This window comes from Sorex fumeus, unplaced genomic scaffold (genome assembly GCF_029834395.1).
Source record: "Sorex fumeus unplaced genomic scaffold, SorFum_2.1 ptg000149l, whole genome shotgun sequence".
NCBI lineage: Eukaryota > Metazoa > Chordata > Mammalia > Eulipotyphla > Soricidae > Sorex > Sorex fumeus.
Window position 1 is genome coordinate 5,119,330 of NW_026606206.1, and position 27,700 is coordinate 5,147,029.

The following is a 27,700-nucleotide window of genomic DNA, read 5'->3' on the forward strand; positions in this document are numbered from 1 at the left end:
CTGACATCAACCATTGCTCTTACCCTTGGACTTGATTATGAACTGTGTACCTGGTGGCCCTAGCGGGTCCCAAATGCCCATGGTCTGACTGGGTGAAGGAGCCTTGAGACATAGAACACAAGCACAGGCCCGAATCCCGGACCTGAGGTCCAACTGCCGATGGATACAATGAAAACACGGACCATATTCAACAAGTTACGGCACCTCCATTTCCTCTTAAGTTGAAAAAACAATAGCTTCTATTTTACAGAGCTGCTGTGAAAGGTAAAAATGAGAATATAAATAACAAAGCAACCACGACAAACACTGGCACGGCACTGCCACTGTCTGCAAGCAGCACGGGAATGATTCTTACCACCTCGGAAAATTTAATGGCAAAGAACTGGAAATTAAGTAAGAGACAAAGAATAAAACAGAGCTCACTCTCCCCTGTTGGGGGAATCAGAGAAACGTTCTTCCCAGCTGTGTGTGGGTCCTGTTAGAGAAACGTCACGATTCCTGCCATGCTAGCGCCTGTCAACACAAACTCATGTGAGGATGACGTTTCTTTGCTTAATCATCCTCACGATGCTGGGCTTCAGGTATTTCTGTGTTTGGTTTGGGTTTGGGGTTTCGAGCTCGGCCCAGTTTTCCCACCACTCCTAGAGGCAAGCTTCTGTTCGCTTGTCAAATTCCTCTCCCTTGCTGTAAATAATCTCTTGCTCTTTTATACTGCCTTTCAGATATTTATAGACTGTTATTCTCTTCCTCTCCCGGCCATATATCATTTTTGTTGCCCTTCCCCTGGATTCTCTCAGTTATTGACATCTTTGGAGAAAAACAAACCCCAGGTGCTTCACGGCGAAAACATCACACAGCTAGCACTGTAAACCAAGAAGGCGCCAATGAGGCCAGGAGAAAAATCCTTTGATGTGCCTTTCACTCCTTTGCTCCCGTAACTCATAATTCCATCTCTCAGATAAAAACTGAGGGGGCGAGTAAGAAGGGGAATGAAACCACCCTCCCAAGTGCCCAGGGCCGTAGAGGTGGCGGCCTCGGGGGCAGCACAGGCTTGGAGACCCTCCACCCGCTAATGAGGGCTCACAGGCAGAAGCTGTGACTTCTTCACTTACTAATTCCTTCCCCATCCTCCGCATTTGAAGTAAGAGGATGAGGGGCATCCTTGAGATCATCTTTTTTTTTTTTTGCTTTTTGGGTCACACCCGGCGATGCTCAGGGGTTACTCCTGGCTCTGCACTCAGGAATGACTCCTGGCGGTGCTCAGGGGACCCTATGGGATGCTGGGAATCGAACCCGGGTTGGCCGCGTGCAAGGCCAACGCCCTACCCGCTATGTTATCGCTCCAGCCCCTGAATTGGTTTTTTTCCCATTTTTTTTTTTGCTTTTTGAGTCACACCCAGTGACGCACAGGGCTTACTCCTGGCTCTGCACTCAGGATTTACTCCTGGTGGTGCTCGGGGGACCCTATGGGATGCTGGGAATCGAACCCGGGTCGGCTGTGTGCAAGGCAAACGCCCTCCCCGCTGTGCTATCACTCCAGCCCCGAGATCATCTTTAAGCTTCTGTTTGCCCCTGACCAAAACCCCTGACCCCATTAACTCTGTTATTGTTGTTGTTTGTTTGTTGCGGGGGCTTGGGAGTCAGGGAAATGCCCACCAGGCAGTACTCAGCACTTAGACTCCTGACTCTGCGTACAGGGACCGCGCCTAGCAATGCTAGGGGACTTGAAGGGATGCCAGGGTTCAAACCCAGGTTGGCCACGTGCAAGGAGAGTGCTCGGACCGTTGAACAATCTCATCTGAACGAAATACTCAGAACTGCTATCCTCGCCAAGTAGACCTCACTGTGCAGTGAGCGACACGGATACTCACCTGGTTCAACTTTCTGGCAATGTTTACAGGAGATGGTGATGTCGCAGTGCCTGTTTCCCTCCCCTACAGACACACTGATCACACCCTAGTCTTTTATTTTTTGATGTGTGTGTATGGGGGAAGGGAACAGGAGGGGGGAGTTGGGCCACACCCAGTGGTGCTCCTGGAGAGGCTCAGAGGGCCATATGCGGGGGCTGAGGATCAAATCCAAGTTGGCAGCATACAAGGCAAGCACCCTGCCCACTGTGCGATCTCTCTGGCCCCTAGTCCAAACAAAACACACTGTCCTCCCGTTGTTCATCGATTTGCTCGAGCGGGCCCAGTAACGTCTCCATTTGGGGACTTGTTGTTACTGTGTTTGGCATATCGAGTACGTCACGGGGAGCTTGCCAGGCTTTGCCGTGCGGGCGAGATACTCTGGGTAGCTTGCCGGGCTCTCCGAGAGGGGCGGAGGAATCGAACCCGGCTCAGCCGGACTGGCTGCGCGCAAGGCAAATGCCCTACCACTGTGCTATCGCTCCAGCCCCAAGTCCAGTGGCTTATAAATATGTGCCTTCTGTCCAAATCACTGGGCTGGCACTACAGCTAAAATGACCTCAGCAGTGGTGGAGAATGGGCACTGGTGGAGGGATGGGTACTCGATCATTGCATGACTGAAACTTAATCGGGAAAGTTTGTAAGTCCGTAACGGTATCTCACAATGATTCATTAAAAAAAATAAAATAAAAAGGGGGGCTGGAGCAATAGCCCAGCAGGTAGGGCGTCTGCCTTGCATGTGGTGACCTGGGTTCGATTGCCCACATCCTATATGGTCCCCCAAGCACCGCCAGGAGTGACTCCTGAGTGCAGAGCCAGGAGGAACCCCCGAGCATCGCCAGGTGTGACCCAGAAAGAAAAAAATATATATTTAAAAATGAAAAAGAAAAAAAAAGAAATGGTTAAAATGGCCTCAACATGAGCGCGAGAAAGAGAGAGAGAGAGAGAGAGAGAGAGAGAGAGAGAGAGAGAGAGAGAGAGAGAAGTCCCTGCCACAGCGGCAGGTGAGGGCAGGAGGGAAACTAGGACCATTAGTGGTGGGAAAAGTACACTGGTGAACGGACAGATGTTGGGACAGTAGATGACTGAAATCCAATCACGGATGACTTTGTAAAAGTGTGCCTCACTGTGATTCAATTAGAAACATTAAAAGTAAGTAAAAGACTTCATCAGAGTCCTGTGTGATGGCATGCCTGTAAAACACGCCCCAGTCATTTCTAGATTGGGTAAGTGATAGGTAACGGCTAAACTAAGGAAGGGAGGGAGGGAGGGAGATAGAGACAGAGAAAGAGACAGAGACACAGAGAAACAGAGAGAGTGGGGGGAAGGCAACCCAGGCCATGCCAAATGAGGAAAGCTTGCCTCTATTCCAAGGTGAGGTCTAAGATAGTCTATTGTATTGAGTGCGTGAGATTCCTAGCAACTCCGTGGGCTAAGCTGGGGCAGAGGTAACGGGCTACGTAAACCTCACTCGGAGGGGGCTGGAGCAAGAGCACAGCGGGTAGGGCGTTTGCCTTGCATGCAGCCGACCCGGGTTCGATTCCCAGCATCCCGTATGGTCCCCTGAGCACCGCCAGGGGTAATTCCTGAGCGCAGAGCCAGGAGTAACCCCTGTGCAAAGCCGGGTGTGACCCAAAAAGCTAAATAAATAAATAAATAAACTCACTCGGAGACTAACTGCTGTTAGTTCCATCTATGTAGGTATGTTTGTAACTTCTCTCCTTTGTATTAGTGGGGGAGGGGAGTTGGGAGACACCCAGTGCTGCTTGGAGGGTACTTCTGGCTCTGTGTTTAGGGGTCGCTCCGTGCAGTCTCCGGGGGACTATATTGGTGCTAGGGATCAGAGGGGTTGGCCATTTGGAAGACGAGTGCCTTGATCACTGTGCTCTCTCTCTCTCTGGCCCCCTCTAGAGCTCCGTTGTTTGGCAAGGCATCATAGTTTCGGGTACGGAAAAAAGCACGTATATGGATTCGTGTCTCTGCTTCTCACATCAGTGTCTGAAACCTGAGTTCTATGGCATGACTCTAGAGGTTATATCATGGCCGACAAAGACTCATCAGATAAATTAATTGTGCACGGCAACAGTTTGGGGAGGTAAGCCAGGAAAGCCCTGTTACTTTCATCTCACAAGGAAGTCAAGGGACAAAGAGTGAACTAACTGCTCGCAAGGAGAGAGGGGGTAGCTGAACCAAGCCTTCAGACACTAGACCGTGGGTTCTTGCTATGACACGGATCTTCCTTCCCAAGTGTCAAGTTAGGAAAACAACAACAAGGCTGTTTTCCCACAAGTCTCCAACCCTCAACACCTACAGGCCACCTCCTCGGTGGGAACTCGGTGATGCCAGGTAGAAATAACTCAATTTTGGAGACGCAAAGCTGCGTACGCACTCCTCATCTGGGAAGAAAAGCAGCAAAAACTTCAACTTCTGAGAAACAGCCGATGGATAACCTGCACTCGATTCCACGTAATACTGCTAAGAATCAGATTGGTCTCTGAGATCTGGAGAGACAGTGCGGTGGGAAGGGCACTGGACTGGCACGCAGCTGACCCAAATCTGATCCCTGATATCCCATATGGTTCCCCGAAGCATTGCCAGGAGTAAACACTGACCACATCGAGGTGTGACCCCCCAAACAAATAAAGCAAAATTGATTGGTCTCTAGAACCATGATATATGGCTCTATTAGTGTATTCCAGCCCTCAGTAATGGCTATATTCATTTGTTATTTAGCAAATAATAATACTGAAACTTGTAGACACCACTGCACAAGATTTGTTTTTTCTTTTTGGGTCATACCCAGCAATATACAGGGGTTACTCGTGGCTCTGCACTCAGGAATTACCCCTGGCAGTGCTCAGGGGACCATTTGGGATGCTGGGAATCGAACCTGGGTCGGCCACGTGCCGTGCAAGGCAAACGCCTTACCTGCTATACTATCACTCCAGCTCCTGGACATATTTTTTTATTTAATTTAAACACTGGAGACTTTAGTAAAGATTAACTTGACATCTGCTATGGGTAAACTGGAATACATAAAAATTGCAAGATTATGAACAACATATTCAGTTTATTTAGTTGACTGCCAATTTTACCAGACCAGACTGATGGCCCATTAACCAAACACTATGGAAGTCACAAATCTCTCCTTCAAAGGGTGATCAGCAAGGCTGGAGTGATAGCACAGCGGGTAGGGCGTTTGCCTTGCTTGCGGCCGACCCGGGTTCAATTTCCAGCATCCCATATAGACCCCTGAGCACCGCCAGGAGTAATTCCTGAGTGAAGAGCCAGGAGTAACCCCTGTGCATTGCTGGGTGTGACCCAAAAAGGCAAAAAAAAAAAAAGAGGTGATCAGCGCTGAGTCCTTGGGCTCAACAAACCACAGAAAAGCCACACTTCCAAATTAAAAAAAAAAAAAAAGATTCCTATATGTGGTAGAAACTCAACAGAGGAACAGAAACATTTGTATAAAGCTGTTTCATAGCATACAAAAAGCCCATATAAAAAGATGTTCCTTCTCACTAATAAAAGGGAATGTGGGTTACTGATTATGTCAACTACTCCAGTTTTCTTTTACTGTATTTTAAACCATCCTAAAGTTAGTGGATTCAATCAGATTTCTCTTGTAGTTGGGTAGGTCCAAAATTGAACCCAGTTGCTTTGAGCTATAATTAAGGTGTAGGCAGGATGCGTTCCTTTCCTGGGCTCTGGAAATTTCCTTATTAACTCAGGTTTCTGGCAGGAGAGTGAAAGAAGGGAGGCCAGGCTCAAAGACCACCAGGATGTCAGCGTGGGACCCTGGCTCTGAGGTCCCAATTCACGTGAGGCTATTAGCAGCTGGCTGAAGGCTGGTTGGTTCCAAGCTTCTAGAGGCCTCCCTTTCTGTCTCTCCATCTCTGAAGTCAGCAATCGCAGCTCAAGTCTCACTCACGTGGAAACGTCCCTGTATCATCTGTCATGGTTTCTCCAGGGGCAGCTGCGGAAGCTTCTCCATTTTTCAGGGACTGACCTAGAATGGTTTTCCCGCCTGAAAGATTCAGGATCAGTTTCCTTCTCTAGATCCTCAACCACATCACATCAGCCAAGTCCCTTGTGCCATGGACAGTGACATTTTCACAGGTCCCAGGGATTGGGGAGTGGGAGGTCCTTGTGTTATGAAACACACCAACATGCATGTCTTCTCCTTTTTTTTTTTCAGGCCCCAGCAGCAACCTGGCACTGGCAATGCTACGATAGCCACTATCTGGGGGACGTGCCATTCTCAACAGCGACCAGAACACAAGTAAAATCACCAGCAAAATCTGTTCCCATCCCTCCTACCATCACCCTAAGTCCAACGTCACAGTCTTATTCTATCCCTGATCCCATATGTCACCCTTCAACTACACTCCACACCAAGGAGATCAAGAAAGCCAATCGGATTCTGCACTCACTGCCACAGCACTCCAGTGACTTCTCACTGCCTCCAACAGCCTAGAAGACCCTGTCCCCAGGTCATCAGTCCCAATGACATCAGGCCTAGCTCTTCGGGCTGCAACCTGTCACCCGTGGCCATATCTTTCCCCCGACCCTGACCACAATCGCTCATGATCACTCAGGATGATCATTCCTCTGCAGCGGCTCTTGTTCCTGATCACCCCAACAATCACTGCACCCTCATCCCATGACTTGGTTTTTCTTGGTAGCATCCGTCACTTTCTGAACATCGCTGATTTATGTGTAGAGTTGGTTACCAACTGTCTCCCACCCTGGGTAGACAAGAGCCACGGGACTGAGCTTTGATGGACTTCTGGATAGCCTTTGCTAGAATGGGGTCAAGCCAATGCACTATTTTTTGGAGTCAACACACACACATACACATACACACACACACTCACAACTGTGTGCTAAATAGTAAAATAAAACAGAAAAGCAGAAAGGGAGGAAGTGAAGGAAAGATTCTTGCTCAGACAGACTCACCAACAAAGATGAATTCAGTTTGGCCCACCAAACATTTACTGGGCCTGGTCAATCTAATCTGCTTCCCTGAACTAAAGCATATTCTGTGTTTTAGATAAACCCAAAAGCCTTCAGACTGGACTTAAGAACTTATTTCAATATACAGAGAGTAGTTTCATGAATGCTGAAATTGATCCTCTGTTCAAATACTGCAGTGACAGCAATAGCTGGACCTATACCGAGGAACTCTTTTTGTTGTTATTATTATTAGTTTGGGACCACAGCAGGCAGTGCTCAAGGATCACTCCTGGCAAGGCTTGGGGGATAGTATGTGGTAACAGGGATAGAACCCAGGTCAGCCATATGCAAGGCAAGTCCCTACCCCTTGTACTATCACTCCTGCCCCATGTATCTAAGAACTCTTAGGAGCAATAAACATCACCACTTACAAAATACAACATGCAAAAACAGTACGTTCTTTTGACAGGAGACCAGCTACAGTCTACTTTAAGGGTTCCTTGTGTACTTTTCTTAAAGACTCTGATCATTCAGTGGTACTGCAACACTAGATTGGGGACTATGAAATCTAATGCCAAATCTAAGAATCTGGAATAAACTGGGTCTGAAATATAATTTGGTTCAGCAACAAAATGAATAAAATGTAAATTTTGAGACAAAAAAAAGTAGTAACAGTGAACTATCTGCAAACTTAAAACTGAGACATCCGCAGGTTAATACAGAAATATAAATCTGGGGATCAGAGCAATAGGACAGCGCGTAGGGTGCTTGCCTTGCAAGAAGTCAACATGAGTTCGATTCCAGCATCCTGTATCTTCCCTGGATCCCAGAAGGAGTGATCCCCGAATAATGCAGAGCCAGGAGTAATAAGCCCTGAGCACAGCCTGGTGTGCGTCTACCAAAAAAAAAAAAAGCAACAACAACAAAACACCCAAATCTTAATGTATATAGCTCCTTGTGACAAGCGAGAAGGGTTGTCACACACACACACACACACACACACACACACACACACACACATCCTCTGTTTCACAGCACAATGAAGGCATTCCTACACACAAAACCCAGATTTTACAGAATCCGGAACAGGGCTTGGCTGACACCAAGGAGACTGTCAACTGTTTTCCTGGGTCCGTTCCCTACACTTACTTCTGTCCTTCCAGAAACTTCAGATTCCACTTTACTCAAGAGGGACAATATTTTCTTCAGAATTGAATTAAAAAACGAAACAAAACAACAAAACCAAAAAAAAAAAAAACGCTGGGGTTGGGAGAAGACTGCCAAGAAGAATGCCGATGGAGGTAAGAGGAATTATGTTATCTCATATAAGTCTACAGGTGATTTCCAAGGCCAGGCAGCTTTGAAGAAAGCTGTGCTAACTCACGGTGCTGTCCTGAGATTAGCTAACGTGAGGGGCAGAAAAGTTAGCACGAACGAGTACAATTACAGTCTGAGGAGGAGATGAACCCTTACTGGAGACAGAGGGAGGTAACGGACTCACAGTATTTAACTGGATGTCGCTACCTGCACCCTTTTAGGTAACCTAAGGCATCGATGAAATCTAGCTTTACGATAAAAACCGTTTCAATAAACATTTTCCATCAATAAATAGCTAACAGATGGGAAAGGCAGGCATCCAAAACATTTAAAGAACAGATGGTGGCTGAGGGTGTGATCACTGTGCAGGATGCTTGAACCAGCAGGGTTCTAGGTTCAAGTGCTCCTGGGAGAGGGAGGAGCAGGTCACTGTGCTTCCGCGGATGAGTATTCTGACACCCTGATTGCCTCCAAGGAGCAAAGGCAAGTGTGTAGAAAAGTACCCAGAACGGCCATCTATAAAACCCCGCAATGCCACACCCAGCTAATTCTAAAGCCATTCAAGGACTACCCTCTTCCCAATCCCTAAAATGACGGACATCTGGGGGCTGGAGAGATATCACAGCAGGTAGGGTGTTTGCCTTGCACGCAGCCGACCCGGGTTCGATTCCCAGCATCCCACAGGGTCCCCTGAGCACCGCCAGGAGTAACTCCTGAGTGCAGAGCCAGGAGGAACCCCTGGGCATCGCCAGGTGTGATCCAAAAAAGCAAAAATAAGTAAATAAATAAATAAAATAAATAAAATGACGGACAGCTCTATTCATCAGCTCTTGGACTTTTCTGCTTTCCAGAGAAGCGATGGTCATCTTTCATTTTTAGAAATCCAAAAAATAACTTCATTAAGTTCTTTTCTTATCAAGATTCAAAGGCAGTATAAAATTTCCTCCCTCCTACTGAAGAAATGTGTGCAGCCAAGGTATGGAAAGTTGTTTTAGCATTTCAGAAACAGACCAGTGTTTCTACCACGGCCTCCAGAAAATCGAATAAATAAAGCCCCAAACGTGAGCAATCTATGGTTTATCTCCTCAAACACCGCTTCTTTCACCTAACGGTAGCTAACAAGGAAGTTAACAGGAAATTTTAAAGACGCACAAGTTCAATGTTGAGAAAACACAAACCTAAAGAATCTGACACTATCTCACTCAGCGTCATCAAAGAGTTTTAAACCTGCAGCATCTGCCAAGATGAAGACATCTTGCCTTGTGATTTATTTTTTTTTAATTTTTTTTTATTAGTGAAACACCATGAGGTACAGTTATAGACTTATAAATTTTTGTGCTTGGGTTTCAGTTATTCAATGATCAAGTACCCATCCCTCCCCGCCACGGGTCCCAGCATCCCTCCCTCCCATCCCCCCTCCCTCCCATCCTGCCTCTGTGGCAGGGTATTCCCCCTTGTTCTCTCTCTCTTCTTTTGGGTCCTGTGTTTTGCAAGAGAGGCCTTGAGTGGCAATCATGTTTGATCTATAGACTACTTTTAGCATGTCTCTCCCACCCTGGGAGGGTCTTCGAAACACCCTGAATTTGGTGCTCTCTTCTCTATCTGAGCTGCCTTTACACCTAGAGTGTGCGGCTGTCCTCCAAGCCATGGAGCAAACCTCCTGGTACTAATCTCTGCCACTCTTGGGTGTTAGTCTCCTATTTTGTTACTTTATGTTCCCCAGATGAATGTAATCTTTCTATGTATGTCCCTCTTTTTATGGCTCATTTTGCTTAGCATGATACTTTCCACGTAGTACCACTTGTATGTAAATTTCATGACTTCATCTTTTCTAACAGCTGCATAGTACTCCATTGCGTAGATGTACCAAAGTTTCTTTAACCAGTCATCTGTTCTCGGGCACTCAGGTTTTTTCCAGATTCTTTGCCTTGTGACTTAAAAGCCCTTGAGTTTGGTGTTCCGGAACACACACAGCCTGAGGTGGGAATGTAAAATATGGAAAACATTCTTGCACTTCTTCAAAATATGAAGCACCGTGCTACTGTATAACGCAGCGATTTCCACTCCGAGGTGTATGCCAAAGATAATAAAGTATATACCTCTCTATCTTGAATGTTACAGCAACATTCTTCATAGTAGCCAGAAAGTGCACACACCCACGTGTCCAATTCACCTTAACTGGCGTATCCATATGGATTTCGAGTCTCTTTAAAAAAAGGGAGTAACACCTTATATACAAAGTGATCAATGGAAAGTCAATCATCCAACGCTTCTCCCTGAAAATCAGGCTTAACCACAACACCCAAAAGGAGAGAGAGAACAGAGGGGAATGCCCTGCCACACAGAGGCAGGGTGGGATGGGGGGGATGGGGGGTGGGAGGGATACTGGGATCCAGAGTGGTGGGAAATGGGCACTGGTGGAGGGATGGGTATTCGAAATAAATAAATTTAAAAGAAATATATTTTTAAAAAAGCGAGTAACAGGCTACAAGGACAGCTGCAAGGGGTACAGCTCATGCAGAGTATGCCCAGGACCCCAAATTCAACTGAATTCAATCCTGGGCACCCCGGGACCCCCAAGACCATGGACTCAAATCAGCAGCACACTGTCCAGTCCCAGCATCGATCAAACTGTGAGACCAGCGCCAAAGGACCAAGTACAGGCAGATAGATACGACACCCCCAGCACTGTTGGGGAGACCCCCCCACAAAAGGAATAATACATGATACAAAATAAAGACCTTACAAGTATCCGTCTAAATTTAATAAAAACTAAAACATCATCTATCACATGTTCCTATCTAAATGGAATGTTCAGAAGAGGCAAACTTGTAGAAACAGAATATGCCAGCGGTTGCTGGGGCAGAGAGGCTGGGGAGTGACTGCAATGGGCACTGAGTTCATTTTAAAAGATGAAAATTATAGGGGCTGGAGCGATAGCACAGCGGGTAGGGCGTTTGCCTTGCACGCAGCCAACATGGGCGACCCGGGTTCGATTCCCAGCATCCCATATGGTCCCCCAAGCACCGCCAGGAGTGATTCCTGAGTGCATGAGCCAGGAGTAACCCCTGAGCATCACCGGGTGTGACCCAAAAAGAAAAAAAAATTAAAATTACACAACTGTGAGTTTACTGCGAAACAATGAACTGGGGAGATCCTGAAACAATGTGGAGGGGCAGGACTACATCTGCAAAATAATGACTGCAGTAGTGTTACACACTGTATCTCAAACAAACAAAAAAAAACTAAGAACAGAAAATCGTTCATACCAGCCATTGAAAATACGATTTTTGTAAAGTGGCTTGTTCAACCAAGTTTTACTCTAGTGATTCTAATGTCTTCTGAAATGTCCGAAAATGACTACTGAAAGAAAATGAATTAATTTCCAGAGATTCCAATAATTCATATTCCAACTAGCCCTCAGTCAATGGAGAAAAACCTCCACTTGGAAACAAAAAAGGAATAGTACACTGTACACTGATATGTGTATGGTAGATGAAATACTCCTTCAACTATTAAATTTTGTTTGAATTTTCAGCCTTTTTTAAAAAAGTCAGGGGACTGGAGAATCAGTACAGGTTGTCTCCAGTGCCTTGTAAATTCCTGAGTGATCCATGAGCATCTCCAAGCAGAGCTGCACACCACCACCAATTCAGATACATTAAAAAAAAAATCACTAAAATCATCGTTAGGTATCAATGATTTAATCTGAAGGTGGGTCTGGGTTTGCTGAACGAAATACAACTTCATATTTAATTATCATTCACACATTTAGCAAAGGTCTACTCACAATCTCTTAAGTCCAGGTACTATGGCATACATACAGGAATAAAATGAATAAAATCTGATTTCTGGCCACACAATTACACTGACACAACGGTGATACACATGCAAACCAATCAAATGTTTGTATTTTACATATACTATTGCAAAATTAATTCGTGGGGCTGAAGCGATAGCACAGTGGATAAGGGCACTTGTGTTGCACACAGCCAACCTGGGTTCGATTCCCAGCATCTCATATGGTCCCCCGAGCCAGGAGTAACTCCTGAGTGCAGAGCCAGGAAAAAGCCTTGAGCATCACTGGGCAGGGGCCCCCAAACAAAAATAAAATCAAATCAAAACATCAAAAAAAAGACCTGATACCTTAAAAAAAATTCATTTGTAACTTTAAAGCTGGTGTTTTACCTTTTTTGGTGGTTCTAGATGTTTTCTAAATTTCCATTCTATCCAACAATAAACCCTCGGGTTACTTCCTGGTGCCTTGTAATTGCTTTAGTGAAATACTGCCCAGAGATAACTTCTATCAAGTCAATAAATTGCTGTATTTGCCATAAAAGCAAAGACTGTCATTGAAATAAATAAAATCTGCCTAGATACCATGAGTTTTATTTCTTTTTGTCCAAGTCTTCAACTTTTGCTTCTGGTTAAATTTAGTTCTTCGGTTTGGTTGCAGGGTCACACCCGCAGTGCTCAGGGCTTCTTCCTGGCTCTGTGCTCAGAGATCACTCCTGGTGGTGCCTGGGGGCCCATATGCTATAACAGAGATTGGAGCTAAGAGCAGCCACACACAAGGCAAGCATCCAACCGCCTGTACAATCTCTCCGGTCCTGGTTAAAACTTTGATTTACTGGAAATATTGAAAATTTCTTTAAGTCATAAAGTCAACATTTGAGAATGCATTTTCTTAAAAGGCTTTTTAAAAATAAAGTATCTACGGGGCTGGAGAGATAGCACAGCGGGTAGGGCGTTTGCCTTGCACGCGACCAACCCGGGTTCGATTCCCAGCATCCCATAGGGTCCCCTGAGCACTGCCCGGAGTAACTCCTGAGTGCAGAGCCAGGAGTAACTCCTGTGTGTTGCCAGTTGTGACCCAAAAAGAAAAAATAAATAAAAGAGATTTTATTATAAAATAAAAAATAAAGTATCTACCAGTTCTATTAACACCAAACGGTACTCATAGACTATGCGGGACAGACTCCTTCAAAAATAAACTCCCAGCCCCATTTCTATGCACAAATTGTTTAGCTGATCATTTGAAGTGTTCCTTCCGTGCAATATTTAAAAACAACCGAGGTAAAAAAACAAAAATGTTTTTAAATTTAAAACTCTTCCTCTGGGTACTAGAATTGTGGGAACGTGTCCAAATCTATAAAGCACACAATATCAAGAGTCAGCCCTAACATCAATTATGGCCTTGGGTGATCGTGAGATACAGTTTTGTCACAGTAAATCAATTTTAATGAGGAATACTGACAATGGGGGTGGAGACAATGTGTGGAGTTTATGTAGGAAACCGACAGCTGCCCCTTCCTCTCAACTTGGCTATGATGTTAAAAACCGCTATAAAAACTATAGCCTAGGGGCTGGAGTGATAGCACAGCGGGTAGGGCGTTTGCCTTGCACGTGGCCAACCCGGGTTCGATTCCCAGCATCCCATAGGGTCCCCCGGGCACCGCCAGGGGTAATTCCTGAGTGCAGAGCCAGGAGGAAGCCCTGTGCATCGCCGGGTGTGACCCAAAAAGAATATATATAGCCTATTTTTGGAAACGTAAATAACTTGGTATATTCCATGATTAGTTCACCATTATTGGCTCATCATTTCTTACTGGTAAAAAGCTATGGGGTGAGGGGGGCATGCAGAGATGGGACATTATTTCCTTTTCTTTGAGGGGGACACACTGGCAGTGCTCAGGGGTTACTTCTGGCTTTGCACTCAGAAACTACATTAGACCATATGGTGTGCCAGAAATTGAACCTGGGTCAGCTGTGTGCAAGGCAAACGCCCTAACCACTGCACTATCCCTCTGGCCCCAGACATTATTTCATTTTCAAACTACCACATTTCTTGCTTGCCAAGCATGGTTTTGTTTTTAATATTTATTTATTTATTTGTTTGTTTGTTTTTTGGGTCACACCCGGTGATGCACAGGGGTTCCTCCTGGCTCTGCACTCAGGAGTTACTCCTGGTGGTGCTCGGGGGACCATATGGGATGCTGGGAATCGAACCTGGGTCGGCTGAGTGTAAGACAAACGCCCTCCCCGCTGTGCTATCTCTCCAGCCCCTTGCCAAGCATGTCTTGTAAGAAGACACAACCAACCGTACTACCCCGCTGATGTGTGGCTCTGAGCTGGAAGAAAGGCTCAGAAGGCAAGTGGAGGAAGGGTCCCATTATTATCAGACTCCAACAAGCTCTACAACCTGGAAAAGGTGAACAAAAGCAGGTCCCAGGCCCCCGGAGGCTGGACCGGGAAGCCCCAGAGGTAGGAGGTGGTTTGACCTGGGGAAGTGTGACTGAGAGTGTGTATGAAGTCCAGGGTGCTCCAAGGAGGGGCCCCAGGGAGATAACATTCCTGTCCTCACAGAGCACACTCATGCAGAGCTGCCTGGTCCACAATGCAACCCTTCTTTTGACGGTTTCTCCGCAAGTGAAAAGAGACAAGCATAGATCTGACAAGCTGACACGCAGGGTCAAGTGTGTTCAACAAACTGCATTGGCAGCCAAAGGGAAAACCCCAACGATAAGTTAGGACCTAGAGGAGTCAAATTTTATATTATTATTATTATTATTATTATTATTATTATTTTGCTTTTTGGGTCACACCCAGCAATGCACAGGGGTTACTCCTGGCTCTGCACTCAGGAATTACTCCTGACAGTGCTCAGGGGACCACATGGGATGCTGGGAATCGAACCCGGGTTGGCCACGTGCAAGGCAAACACCCTACCCGCTGTGCTGTCGCTCCAGCCCCAGGAGTCAAATTTCAAAGAGAAAAAATGTCGATATGAGATTATTTTTTTAAGTAGCTATAGCACTGTCCTCCCGTTGTTCATTGATTTGCTCAAGCGGGCACCAGTAACGTCTCCATTGTGAGACTTGTTGTTACTGTTTTTGGCATATCGAATACGCCACGGGGAGCTTGCCAGGCTCTGTTGTGCAGGCGAGATACTCTCGGTAGCTTGCCGGGCTCTCCAAGAGAGACGGAGAAATCTAACCCGGGTCACAATAAGAGAGAGAGAACAAAAGGGAATGCCCTGCCACAGAGACAGGGTGGGATGGGGGGGATGGGGGGTGGGAGGGATGCTGGGATCCGTGGTGGTGGGAAATGGGCACTGGTGGAGGGATGGGTATTTGATTCTTGAATAATCGAAACCCAAGCAGAAAAATGTGTAAGTCTGCAACTGTACCTCATGATGTCTCACTATAAAAAAAATTAAAATTAAAAATAAAATAAAATAAAAACTTTCAGTAACAAAAAAAAAATCTAACCCGGGTCAGCCGCATGCAAGGCAAACGCCCTACCCTCTATGCTATCGCTAAATTGTGAAATTAAAATGTGCACTGCATGCTAAAATTTAAATCATAAATGCAGAGACTACGCTCAAGTTGCAATTCATTCTTTAACATTTATAAACAAAAATGTTCATTTTTGTTGGGTGCTACCAACTATCTGTTAACCACTAATGCTAGCATCTGATTCTAGTAAGAGAAGAAATGGGGAATAGAGAGATAGTACTTGTCACACAAGCAACGGGATCTGCTCAGATTTGATTCCTGTCATCCCATATGGTCCCCTGAGTCCTTTCAGGAGTGATCCCTGAGCACAGAGCCAGGAGTAAGCCCTGAGTCCCACCAGGTGTGGCTGAAAAATCAAAACAACAACAACAACAAAAAAAAAAAACAAGTCACGGCAACAAAGAGATTAGAAGGGCTACTTCTTCCACAATAAGACTCACAACTATAGAGGAAAAGGAAAATTTTTCATGGCGATTATTCAAAGATTCTCTGGCCAGTGGTTTGGTCAATCTCAGCCAATCTCTGGCTAAGGACTGAACTTACAACATATAGCATATAGCTCATGGGGTGGGGTAAGTTTTCCAATAAGTGAAGCATCTTGGTAAATCCAATAGCAATGTTCTCCCGTTGATCATCGATTTGCTCGAGCAGGCCCAGTAACGTCTCCATTGGAGACTTTGTTGTTACTGTGTCTGGCATATCGAATACGTCACGGGGAGCTTGCCAGGCTCTGCCGTGCGGGCGAGATACTCTTGGTAGCTTGCCGGGCTCTCCGAGAGGGGCGGAGGAATCGAACCCGGCTCGGCCGGGTTGGCCACGTGCAAGGCAAATGCCCTACTGCTGTGCTATCGCTCCAGCCCAGGTAAATCCAATTTTCTTCAGAAAATCCTTAGAATTCATCCAATCATCTCAGCAATATTTCTTGGGAATTTCTCATTCTCCATTTTGGCACTTTCAGAAACCAAAAGCTAAATAAATATGGAACTTCGAGGACAGAAAAATCAACTGCACTGCGTCAAGTTACTTCCCTTGCAGACTCTGGACAAAGATACCAAAAAAGGAAAGGCTAAAAAAAAGTGCCCCTGGCGACCTGGGTGGAAGGCTTTGCTCTTACATCACAGCTCCAACCGACGACTTTCACCTCTTGCCAAGAAACTTCACTTCCTAATCTTCTATAGCTCCACGGTGGATTCTACACCATGGAGAGAAATCCCCATCTGTGTCAAATATTTGAAAAGGAAAAAAAACTACAAATGGGGATAACTCTTATCTCTGTATCATCAAATGGCTAAGTACACACACAGCACGTCATGCTGGGATGATAAACATGGAAAAACTAAAGGGAGGTTGGACAAGAAGAATAGTGAACTTCAATGAGATGTTTCTGTGCTCCGTAAATAGGTATCACTTACCTGGATAGCATTACTTTATCTTTTTTTTTTGTTTTGCTTTTTGGGTCACACCCGGCGATGCACAGGGGTTCCTCCTGGCTCTGCACTCAGGAATTACCCCTAGCGGTGCTCAGGGGACCATATGGGATGCTGGGAATCGAACTTAGGTCAGATCTATATGCAAGGCAAACGCCCTACCAGTGTGCTATCACTCCAGCCCCTGAATAGCATTTCTTTAAAGAAATCTTCCCCACCGAGGACTAAGATAGGTCCCATCAGCAATCTGTATGAACTTGAAGGACAGGCTTCTGTGGTTCTCTCACCTCAATTCTCTGACTCTCTCTCTCCTCCACTTTCTCTCTCATGCCCTTGACTCTTTCTCCCCATTTTTCTGCCTGCATCTTTTCTTGTAGTTTAACTTAAATTCTTGTAAGTTTTGTCATGCTCATACTCCCATCAAACTCTATGTCTGTAATGAGATATTTTTTTTTAAATTGCTAAACATTGCCTGACAGCACAGTGGTCGGGCGTTTGCCTTGCACGCAGCCAGCCCAGCCGAGCCGGGTTCGATTCCTCCGCCCCTCTCGGAGAGCCTGGCAAGCTACCGAGAGTATTCAATATGCCAAACACAGTAACAAGAAGTCTTACAATGGAGACGTTACTGGGCCCGCTTGAGCAAATTGATGAACAACCGGAGGACAGTGTGTGTTTGTTTGTTTTGCTAAACACTGAAATTAAAATATATACTGTATGCTAAAATTTAAGTAGTAAAACCAGAAACAACGCTGAAGTTGCTATTCATTCATTCGTTATAATTTCTTAACCAAAAATGTTCATTTTTTGTTGAGTGCTACCAAAAATGGTCTAGGAAGAAACTATTTGCTGACCACCAACACTAGCATCTGATTCTGGAAGGGCAAGAAATTGCTACAGAGGCCGGAAAGATAGTACAGTGGGCAGGGCACTTGGCTTGCAGGTTCACTCCTGGCACTTGTATGGTGAAAAACTCAAGAGCTTTGAAGAAGTGTTGTGACCACCCAAATGCAACACAGGAAGGAGCTGGCTCCTGAGGGTTCATCTTCCCAGGGCAGCAAAGCCTCCAGAAGGATTCCTGCCAGGCCACACCTGAGCACAACCAACCAACGGCTTCCATATTCCTTCTGAGTTCAAGACCTCAAAATAACACTGAGGCCTACCGGCGCCTATCACCGAGGCTATAAGGCAAAGGGACTGTCTGATATCATATCCTTTTTGACACTCAACTTTCTTTTTTTTTATTGAATCACCATGAGATAGTTACAAAGCTTTCATGTCTGAGTTTCAGGCACACACTGATCGAACACCCATCCCTCCACCAGTGCACATTTCTACCACCAATGTCCCCAGTATCCTCCCTGCCTCTATGGCAGACAATTTCCCCCACACTGTCTACTTGGGGGCTTCATGGTTTGCAATATGAATACCGGACACTCAACTTTCTGGCTCCCCTGCTTTCCTTCATGTAACGTTCCTTCTCTCCCCACTCAGAAATACCCTGCTAGAAGTCTACCAACCTGAGTCCACCCAGCATGAAATTCTTCTCAACGCTTCATCTTCTTGGAGTGTCCAATCAAATGCTAATTCCCCTTCCCTAAGGTGAACACAGGACACAGCTCGGGCCGAAGTTGACCACCTACACTGACATTCATCCATCATGGGTCTTTGCTGTGTATCTTACCACAAAGAACAACGGCTGTTGCCTTCTGTGCCAATGGAGAATGGCAGGGACTTCTGCCCCGAACGTTGTTCTTCTACCCACTAATCCTGAGTCCCTTCCGAGCAGTCAACCACAGCCCATTTCTTCCAAGGAACACGACAACAGATTCCCTCACTCAATCTTTGCAGGCAGATGAAATGGAAAGTACTAGCAGGCCTGAGTTAAGTCCCACTTCAGTTTCAGCTTCATCCTGGGGCAATTTCCTTAACATTTTCTAACACTAGTCTCCGTACCTGTAAATGCAAGTGATAATTCCCTCCTTCTAAGAACTCTGTAAACAACACATGAGTTACTCTCTCCATTTAATGACTCCCCTCGAAATGCTCTCTGCAGTTCAACACACCAGCTAAGTTCACCAGGGAAAACCGTCTTCGGAATTCCTGACCATTCAGTTTTAGAAACCGCTTACAACCATTTCTAAGAGGCAATGTCCTTCCTACAAAAAGTGAAATTTGAGGGGCTGGAGCGATAGCACAGCGGGGAGGGCGTTTGCCTTGCACGTGGCTGACCCAGGTTCAATTCCCAGCATCCCATATGGTCCCCCGAGCACCGCCAGGAGTAATTCCTGAGTGCATGAGCCAGGAATAACCCCTGTGCATCGCTGGGTGTGACCCAAAAAGCAAAAAAAAAAAAGTGAAATTGGGAACCATTTTTTATAAGTACCTATCTTATGAGCAACTCAGAGCACTACTCTTTGTCCGTCACAGAATCTTTGTCCCCAGTAACCCAAAGACACACCTGCCTGCAATGCAGACTCCAATGCTAACCTGCTGACCACTTTCTCCTTTTTAATATTCAAAATTCACAACATCTTCAAACTGCACAGAAACTTTCCTCATTTCTGAGAAGGAACAGTAGGCTCAGAGACTGTAAGCGACTGATTCAAAGTGGCACAGCTGATCAATAGGCCCCTGACCTTACCTAGGAGTTAAGCCCAGCAAACTGTGTCAAGTATGAAAACCTAGACAAGCAGATCCGACACCGCAAGGCTCTGTTTCACGGACCCGGAACAGGCCCTACAAACATCCTGTAGGACCGAGGAGAAGGCTGAACATTCTCAAGCACATGCTTTGCACGAGGAAGCATCAGGTTTGTCCTCCGCAAGGACTACATGGTGTCCCCACCCCAGCGCAAGCACTGAGCCAGCAGACCCCAGGCACTGCTGCGGTTGGGTCCCAAGCAAGACATTTCTGTCATTTGTAAGCCATGGTTTTCATATGTAATACTCATTTTTTTTCCAAGTGAATTTCACAGACCTGTTCAATGTCTTTAAGGTTCTAGCACTTGAAACCAGTGCCGTCAAATGGAACTTTCTGAGTAACTGAAATGCACCATTCAATTCAGAGCCCCTCAGCTATACTCCTTGAAATAGATACCCTCACGCCTTGAAACGGGGTTAAGTGAAACCGATCTGAACATTCAATTCTTTTCAATGTTCGTGTATATACAATACACATGACTGAAGCATGACTAACACCAGCAGAGTTCAGTGACAATACATTGAAAATGCTGTCATCGGGGCTGGAGCGATAGCACAGTGGGTAGGGCATTTGCCTTGCAAGCGGCCAACCCTGGTTCGATTCCCAGCATCCCATATGGTCCCCTGAGCACTGCCAGGAGTAATTCCTGAGTGCAGAGCCAGGAATAACCCCTGTGCATTGCCGGGTGTGACCTAAAAAGCAAAAAAAAAAAATAGAGAGAAAAGAAAATGCTGTCATCTGTCTCCATATTTTATTCTCATTTCATTGAAACTGGACCCTTTAAAAGAGTAATTTCCATTCCTCTGTGCCAGCGCTTGACAACCACCATTCGCTTTTCTAATTTTGACTCAGAAACTTTCTAAATTGGAATTACACATTATTGCCTTTTTGTGACTCTAATTTCACACAGCCTATTTTCCTCATTTTATTATATTGTGGCATGTGTCATACTCCCCTTTTAAAGGCTATAGAATTTGTGCGTCTGTGTGTATAACACGTTTTGTTGACCCATCCAACGGTCCGTGATTAGCTGGGTGACTTCTACATTTTTACTCTTCGGAATAATGCTCTATCAAGGGTGTGTATCTTCTGAGATACTGATGTCGATCTTAGTGATGTCTACACACCCAGATGTAAAATTTCTGGAAAACTTATCACTGTATCACTGTCCTCCCGTTGTTCATCGATTTGCTCGAGCGGGCACCAGTAACGTCTCACAACAAATTGTGAGACTTGTTGTTACGATTTCTGGCATATCGAGTATGTCACGGGGAGCTTGCCAGGCTTTGCCGTGTGGGCGAGATACTCTCGGTAGCTTGCAGGGCTCTCCGAGAGGGGCGGGAGGAATCGAACCAGGGTCCGCCCGGGTCGGCTGCGTGCAAAGTAAGTGCCCTACCTGCTGTGCTATCACTCCAGCCCCTGGAAAATATAAAAACGCTGAATTTCTTAACGTACCCCAAATTCTTCCTCAGAGCAGAGGTAGCACTGTCCTCCCGTTGTTCATCAATTTGCTCACGCGGGCACCAGCAGATGTACCATTTTATATTCCCACCAATGGATTCAACAGTTCTGATTTCTTTCCATCCTCACCAATACTTACTTCCTGTTTTTTTTTTTTTGGTAAGTAGCTATCTTAATAGGCCAGAGGACATAGATCACCGTAAGTTTGATTTGCATTTCAGAGCATCGATACCTTTTCAGGTGTACATTGTGGATATACACATTTTGTACGCGTTTTCTTTTCTACAAATGGGTATTTTATAGAAGCATTTTATATTGGTGACCGAATATTTCATATTTACCTACATCCATTTAAATCCATTGTGATTCATTTCCATTTAAACGGCCACATGATTGGCGGCATCCATCCACTAGGTTTCTTAAGGTAATTTGGAAGGGCATTATTTAAGTAAGCCCTGAAGCTTAGAAGGCAGATGGCGTCCGATCCTTCCCCCAGTTAAACATAGCCAGTCACTGAACTTCCTACACCCCAATTTTCACATAAGTGATACAGGATTAATACTTCAGTTGCTGAGACTGAAATGAAACATATATTAGGTTGTATATACCCCCATATATATATATAGATAGATAGATAGATAGGTTGTATATATATATATGCTGTGTATATATATAGGTTGTATATGTATAGGTTGTATATATATATAGGTTGTATATATATAGGTTGTGTGTGTGTGTGTGTGTGTATATATATATATATATATATATGTTGTATATACCCCCTAAGCCACTCTTAGTACAGGAGAAACCCTCTAAGGCAATAGAACACTCTCTCATTTCCCGATGCATATTCAAAATCTGATACCTAGAATTTGGTCTTTCCAGACAATTTTCCCCAACAGATCACAGTCGCTGCCAGAAAAGAACTTGCAGTTCTGAGGAACTTAGAGTCCCCACTCACACAAGAGAAACAGAGGAGTGGCGAGCCCTGGAATGTGACTGACTCTTCTGACCTTCTAGGAGTCTGAGTCTCGGCTAAACACCGGACCGGGAAGCCGTGGGACTTAAAATTCCAGAATTCATAGCCAACATCTTCCTGAGGCAAGCCAACGGGGAGGTTTTTTTTTTTTTTAGGAAGAATTAAGAACATCGCCAGTGCACGAATCTATGTTGGAACCCAGAAGCTGGCAGACGGTTGGGCTTGCTTGTTCGCTCAGGGCCAGCCCCAGAGGGACCCCCAGCCCAGCCCAGCCCAGGGTCCTCACCTGAGGCGGCAGTGGTGGGAGTGCTGGGCGGCGGCGGCGGCTGTGAGGAGCTGCTGCTCTCAGTCATCAGGCAGGGGTTACTGCCGTTGTTCTCTCTCTTGACCAGCAATTCAGCCGCGCTGGGCAGCGGGATGGGGTGACTGATCCCCAGTTCCTCCTCCTGGGCTTGTTGCCTTCTCAGAGCTACCTGGAAGGAAGCACACACAGGGCAGCGGGTGATTCTTCAGCCTGCTGGTATCACTATGCCAACTCAGCCCAGATCACTGACGCCCTGGCTCCCCCCCAGACACCCAGAGTCCTAACTAAGCTCTGGGGAGCAGCTCTGACAAATCTCCCGTTGGCTTTTGCAAGCGCCCCAGGAAAACGATGGACAACACGGAAAAACGGTTTTGGCAGCAGGAGTTGGGTCCACCGTGCATGCCCCCCAAGATGTGAAGAAGCAAAAGAGTAAATCGGAGGAAAAGTAAGGCTGGCTGGAGAGGCTCAGAAAAATCTAGACAGGGTGGAGGGAGTTCAACCAGAAGGGTGGGAACCCACCGTGAGAGGAAAGAGGGAGAGGAAAGAGGGAAATCTTATGCCTGCGTGGCACGGACAAAGGCCACTGGACTGGGACTAGGAGTTAGAGCAAGAAACGGCCCGATTAGATCAGATCCTCAGGTCAGCGCTGTCTGAAAGGAGAAACAGAAGGCAGATAATTCAATGCTAGGGCTGGAGCGATAGCACAGCGGGTAGGGTGTTTGCCTTGCACGCGGCCGACCCGGGTTCGATTCCCAGCATCCCATATGGTCCCCCGAGCACCGCCAGGAGTAACTTCTGAGTACAGAGCCAGGAGGAACCCCTGCGCATCACCAGGTGTGACCCAAAAAGCAAAAAAAAAATAATAAAAAATAAAAAAATAATTCAATTCTAAAGTAAATGAGGCAAACCACAGACGCCATCAGATATGTGCCAAACCCATAGGAGAGATTCAGACCACGATGGCTTCAGACACAAGAAGTTCAGGCCAGAGGGACACTAAGGTGCCCGCCCCGCAGCTATTCCGCTGACTGGTTCCAACGCCCAGTTAGCACATGTGGTTGCCAGAGCAGTGCCATGGATCATAGTGTTCACAGTGAACACTGCTGGGTATGACCTCCTGCCTTCCCGGACAGCCCAAGGCAAGCCCTAAGCATCAGACAGAAGTGTTCAATAAATAAATATCAGAAGAAAAATAAATAAATAAAACTCTGGGGGAAAAGAAAAATAAAAGTAAGGTGGCGTTCATGCCCAAATCAATCATCAGCTAATCAGTGGCTGAATAAAGTGGACTAGGAGGAAACAGGGCCTAAAGAGGAATGGTAGGACTCTGTGTGTGTGTGTGTGTGTGTGTGTGTGTGTGTGTGTGTGTGTGTAAAGAAAGAATAATCTGAAATAAGGGAACAGAGTTTGCATCAAGAGGAGAAGGTGGGGGGTGTTTAGTCAGGGCAGGGCCCTGTTCTCTGGGGGTGAAATGGGTGTATGAATAAGTAATGGGACAATAGGTTGAAAGTAGAGGACGGTAGGACCTTCTGCAGGGACAGGATAGCAGGGAGGTGCTTTGCCTTGTACATAAGCCCACCCGACTTCCATCCAGACACAGTGATCTCTGAGCACTGTTGCCCCCCAAAACAAAACAAAAAAAACCAAAAACACAAACCCATGGGGGGGATATTATCCATGGTGGTGGAAAATGGGCACTGGTGGAGGGATGGGTATCTGATCATTGTATAATCAAACCCAAGCACAAAAAATTGTAAATCTACAACTGTACCTCATGGTGTTTCACTAATAAAAATTAATTAATTAATTAATTAATTAATTAAAAATTTTTTAAAAAAACCCAGACTCTCCAAGTTCCCTCTTCCTTTTATCTGCTTTAGAAAAGAAAAGGGAGAAAAAAAAACATTGTTAAAGGTTTGGGAAAGAGTAGTAGAAAATAAACTGACACCCGGTGAGAATGACATGAGAAAGTGAAGTACCTGAACTTCCGAGGCCCACATACAGGCAAAGCTCATACCCAACAGTAAAACCAGGAACGCACGCACAATTTGTAGACTAGTTAGGGAAACTAGTCGGGGTGAAGAAAGCTGACTGATGTGGAAGTAAATTTACTCCTATCTATCAAGAGGAATCTTCCACCTAGCAAACGACGTGAATCTATTTTAGAGTAACTTAAAAACGGTTATTACAGTGGGTTGTTCAAATTAATCCAGTATATCGCACAAGCTTCCTCGGATAGAAAATAAGAGAGTTGCACGGTATAGGCGTACTCCCTTGCTTTTCTTTCAAACAGAGAAGAAGACAGACTTCATCAAAGTGAGTGACCCTACTCAAAAAACTTATGCAAAATTAACACTCCGACTTGAAGAGCATTTTAATCTGCATTTGGAGGAGACTTCCCGCCTACTCTGCACTAAACATTTAAGTCGAGCAGTAAATGTTCAGAATATTTTTCTTAATGGACAATTAACAATTTTTTAGTGGACAATTAACAAGATTTGGACAATTAACAACTTATGGACAATCAACCTTTTTTTTTTTCATTAAACTCACAGGGGTGCATTTTACTACTACGGTTTCATTCGTGTCCACTAAATACTAAAAATCTGTAAAGAAGTTTTTAAAAAAAATCCATTTTTATGACTTTCCTTGTGACCTACGAAAGCCAGAAAATTCTCAGAAAATCTGAGAATCCTTCAAACACAAAAATCCTACGCTCATCGAACAGGCATCCGAGAATCTGTTCTTATCTCGATGATTTTCCAACGGAAGAAAGCTTCAGAGATGCCAATCAGAAGTGGGGGGCACCGATCGAATTTTAATCAATCATCTCTCGGGAATGTTCTGGAGTCATCTGCCTTAAAACGACAGAACAGCTTTTTAGCTAGGAAAAAAAAAAATCTGTCTTCTCCTTACTATACGCTGCAATATCCTATGTTCTGCTTTCCTTTGGGGGGAAAAAAATCCTTTTAGGCTACTGAGGATAACAACTATTTCGGATGAGGTGTTAAATTTATTCCCTGTTTGGGGCTGGAGAGATAGCACAGCAGGGAGGACGTTTGCCTTGCACGCGGCCGACCCGGGTTCGATTCCCAGCATCCCATATGGTCCCCCGAGCACCACCAGGAGCAATTCCTGAGTGCATGAGCCAGGAGTAACCCCTGAGCATCGCCGGGTGTGACCCAAAAAGCAAAAAAATAAAAATAAAAATAAATAAAAATAAAGAGCTGACGCAGCTTCTTTGCAGACCCAGGAGCAACCTGCAAAAAATGCAAAAAGAAAAAAATTCGCTCCCTGTTTAGAGTTCTTTAAAATTAAAAAAAAAAAGCAAAAAAAAAACCTAAACTAAAATCCAAAAAAACGAACCTGACCAAAACCTCAGCTCTGCGCATTATTTTATCCCCTGCGCTTAAGTATAAAAACATAAAAGTAAATTTTAAAAAGTGGTTTTTTTGGGTGTTTTTTTGATTTTTTTTTTTTTGAAGCGCCTGCAAAGTGACTCGTGGAACAGACCCCCGGGCGCAGACCCCAAAGGTGCCGACGTGCAAAACGGCCGAGACGGGGGGCGCGGGAAGAAGCGCTGGGGGCGCCCGCGCCGCCCACCCGGCCCCGCCCCGCGCCGCCCCGCGCCGCCGCCGCCGCCGTTCCAAACGCGCCCGCCCGATTTCTTCCCCCGCGCGCGGAGCTCCGCTGGGAGTGGGGGAGGGGCGGGGGTGGGAAAAGGGTCCGAGCCGATTCCCGGGACCCCCGACGGGGGCGACGACCCCCGTCCCCCTCCCCATCCCGCAACTCTAGAGCTCAGAGCCCCGGAGACGCCCCGAGGCGGCGGCGCGCGCGCGCACGGACCCCCTCGACGGGGGAAAAAAAAATCTGGAAGGAAAAAAAAAAGCCAAAAAAAAGCAAAAAAAAAAAAAAAAAAAGCCGGGACGGAGCCCGAGAGCGAAGCCCCGCAGGCCGACGCGTCTAGACTCCGGAGTGCGGGGGTCCGGGGTGGGGGGCTGGGAGGGGGCGCAACGCTGGACCCGACCGCCTGGAAGGGCGCGCGGAGGGATGGGGAGGGAGAGAGAGAAGGAGAAAAAGAGGGAGAAAGAAAAAGAGAGAGAGGAAAGAGAGAGAAAGAAAGAAAGAAAGAAAGAAAGAAAGAAAGAAAGAAAGAAAGAAAGAAAGAAAGAGAAAGAAAGAGAGAGAGAGAAAAAGCGCAAAGTCCAACTCCCGGCTCCGTCTGCGCGCGGGCGCGGGCGCGTGCTGGGGAGTCGTCGCCGTGGACCAGCCCCGCGGCTGCAGCCACCGAGGCCCGCACCCAGTCCCGCACCCTGCCCCGCACCCTGCCCCGCACCCAGCCCCGCACCCTGCCCAGCACCCAGCCCCGCAACGAGGCCCGCAACAAGCCCCGCGACGGCAGCCACCGCGCACCGAGCCCCGCGGCTGCAGCCACCGAGTCCCGTACCCAGCCCCGCGCACCCAGCCCCGCACCGCGCCCCGCGCCCCCCGCCCCCCAGCCCCGCACCCGGCCCCTGGGCCGCAGCCACCCGGGCGCACCGAGCCCGGAGCCCCCTGGAGTTGGCCGCACCGGTGCCCCGCGCGCGCACCGCCCCGCCGCGCACCGCCTCGCAGCCCGGAGGAGGGTGGGGTGGAGGGTGCGGGGCGCCCCCCGCGCTCACCTGCGCGGCCATCACGCGCTGCCTCTCGGCGATCAGGTTGCACTTCTTGCACTGGCAGTCGCGCCACATGCAGAAGCGCTTGTGGCCCTTGAGCGGCGACGCGTAGCCGTGGTTGCGGCAGCGCGCGCACTTGGGCAGCCGCGGGGACTTCTTGCCCGCCGCCGCCGCCGCGCCCAGGCCCGCCGCGCCGCCGGGGCCCGGCACCGAGCCGGAGCCGGAGCCGGAGCCCGAGCCGCCGGAGCCGCCGGAGCCGCCGGAGCCGCCTCCTCCCGGGGGGCCCAGCAGCGCCCCGGCCGCCTTGGCGAAGGCCCCGGACTTGCCCTGCGGCGGCGCCCCCGGCGCGTGCTGCGGCTCCGACGGGGCCGCGGGCTTGGAGAACGCGTCGTCGTTGGGCATCGTGCGAAGCCCCCGAAGGCGCCGCCGACGGACTCCCGGCGGCTTCCGACGACCGGCAGGAGCCGGAGCAGGAGCTGGAGCCGGAGCAGGAGCTGGAGCAGGAGCAGGAGGAGCAGAGGAGGAGGAGGAGGAGGAGGAGGAGGAGGAGGAGGAGGAGGAGGAGGTGCCCAAGGCGTGCGCTCGGCGGCCGGAGGTGAAGCCCGAGTGCGGAGGTCGAGCCGCGCTCCGTGCGCCCCGAGCGCGGGGGGGATGGGGGCGACGGTGCCTTTGGCGCGCGCGCGCGCGCACACGCGC

General features: G+C 47.2%; 1 protein-coding gene across 1 annotated transcript in view; it reads right to left on the reverse strand.

The window, feature by feature from the left end:
* Nucleotides 1-27,406, reverse strand: part of DMRT1 (doublesex and mab-3 related transcription factor 1) — a 129,556-nt gene extending 102,150 nt beyond the window's left edge. The window contains exons 1-2 of the mRNA XM_056106937.1: nt 27,011-27,406; nt 22,332-22,518 (exon numbers count right to left, since the gene is read on the reverse strand). Of these exons, the coding sequence (XP_055962912.1) occupies nt 22,332-22,518; nt 27,011-27,406 (583 nt within the window). The remainder of the gene's footprint in view (nt 1-22,331; nt 22,519-27,010) is intronic.
* Nucleotides 27,407-27,700: the final 294 nt, after the last annotated feature.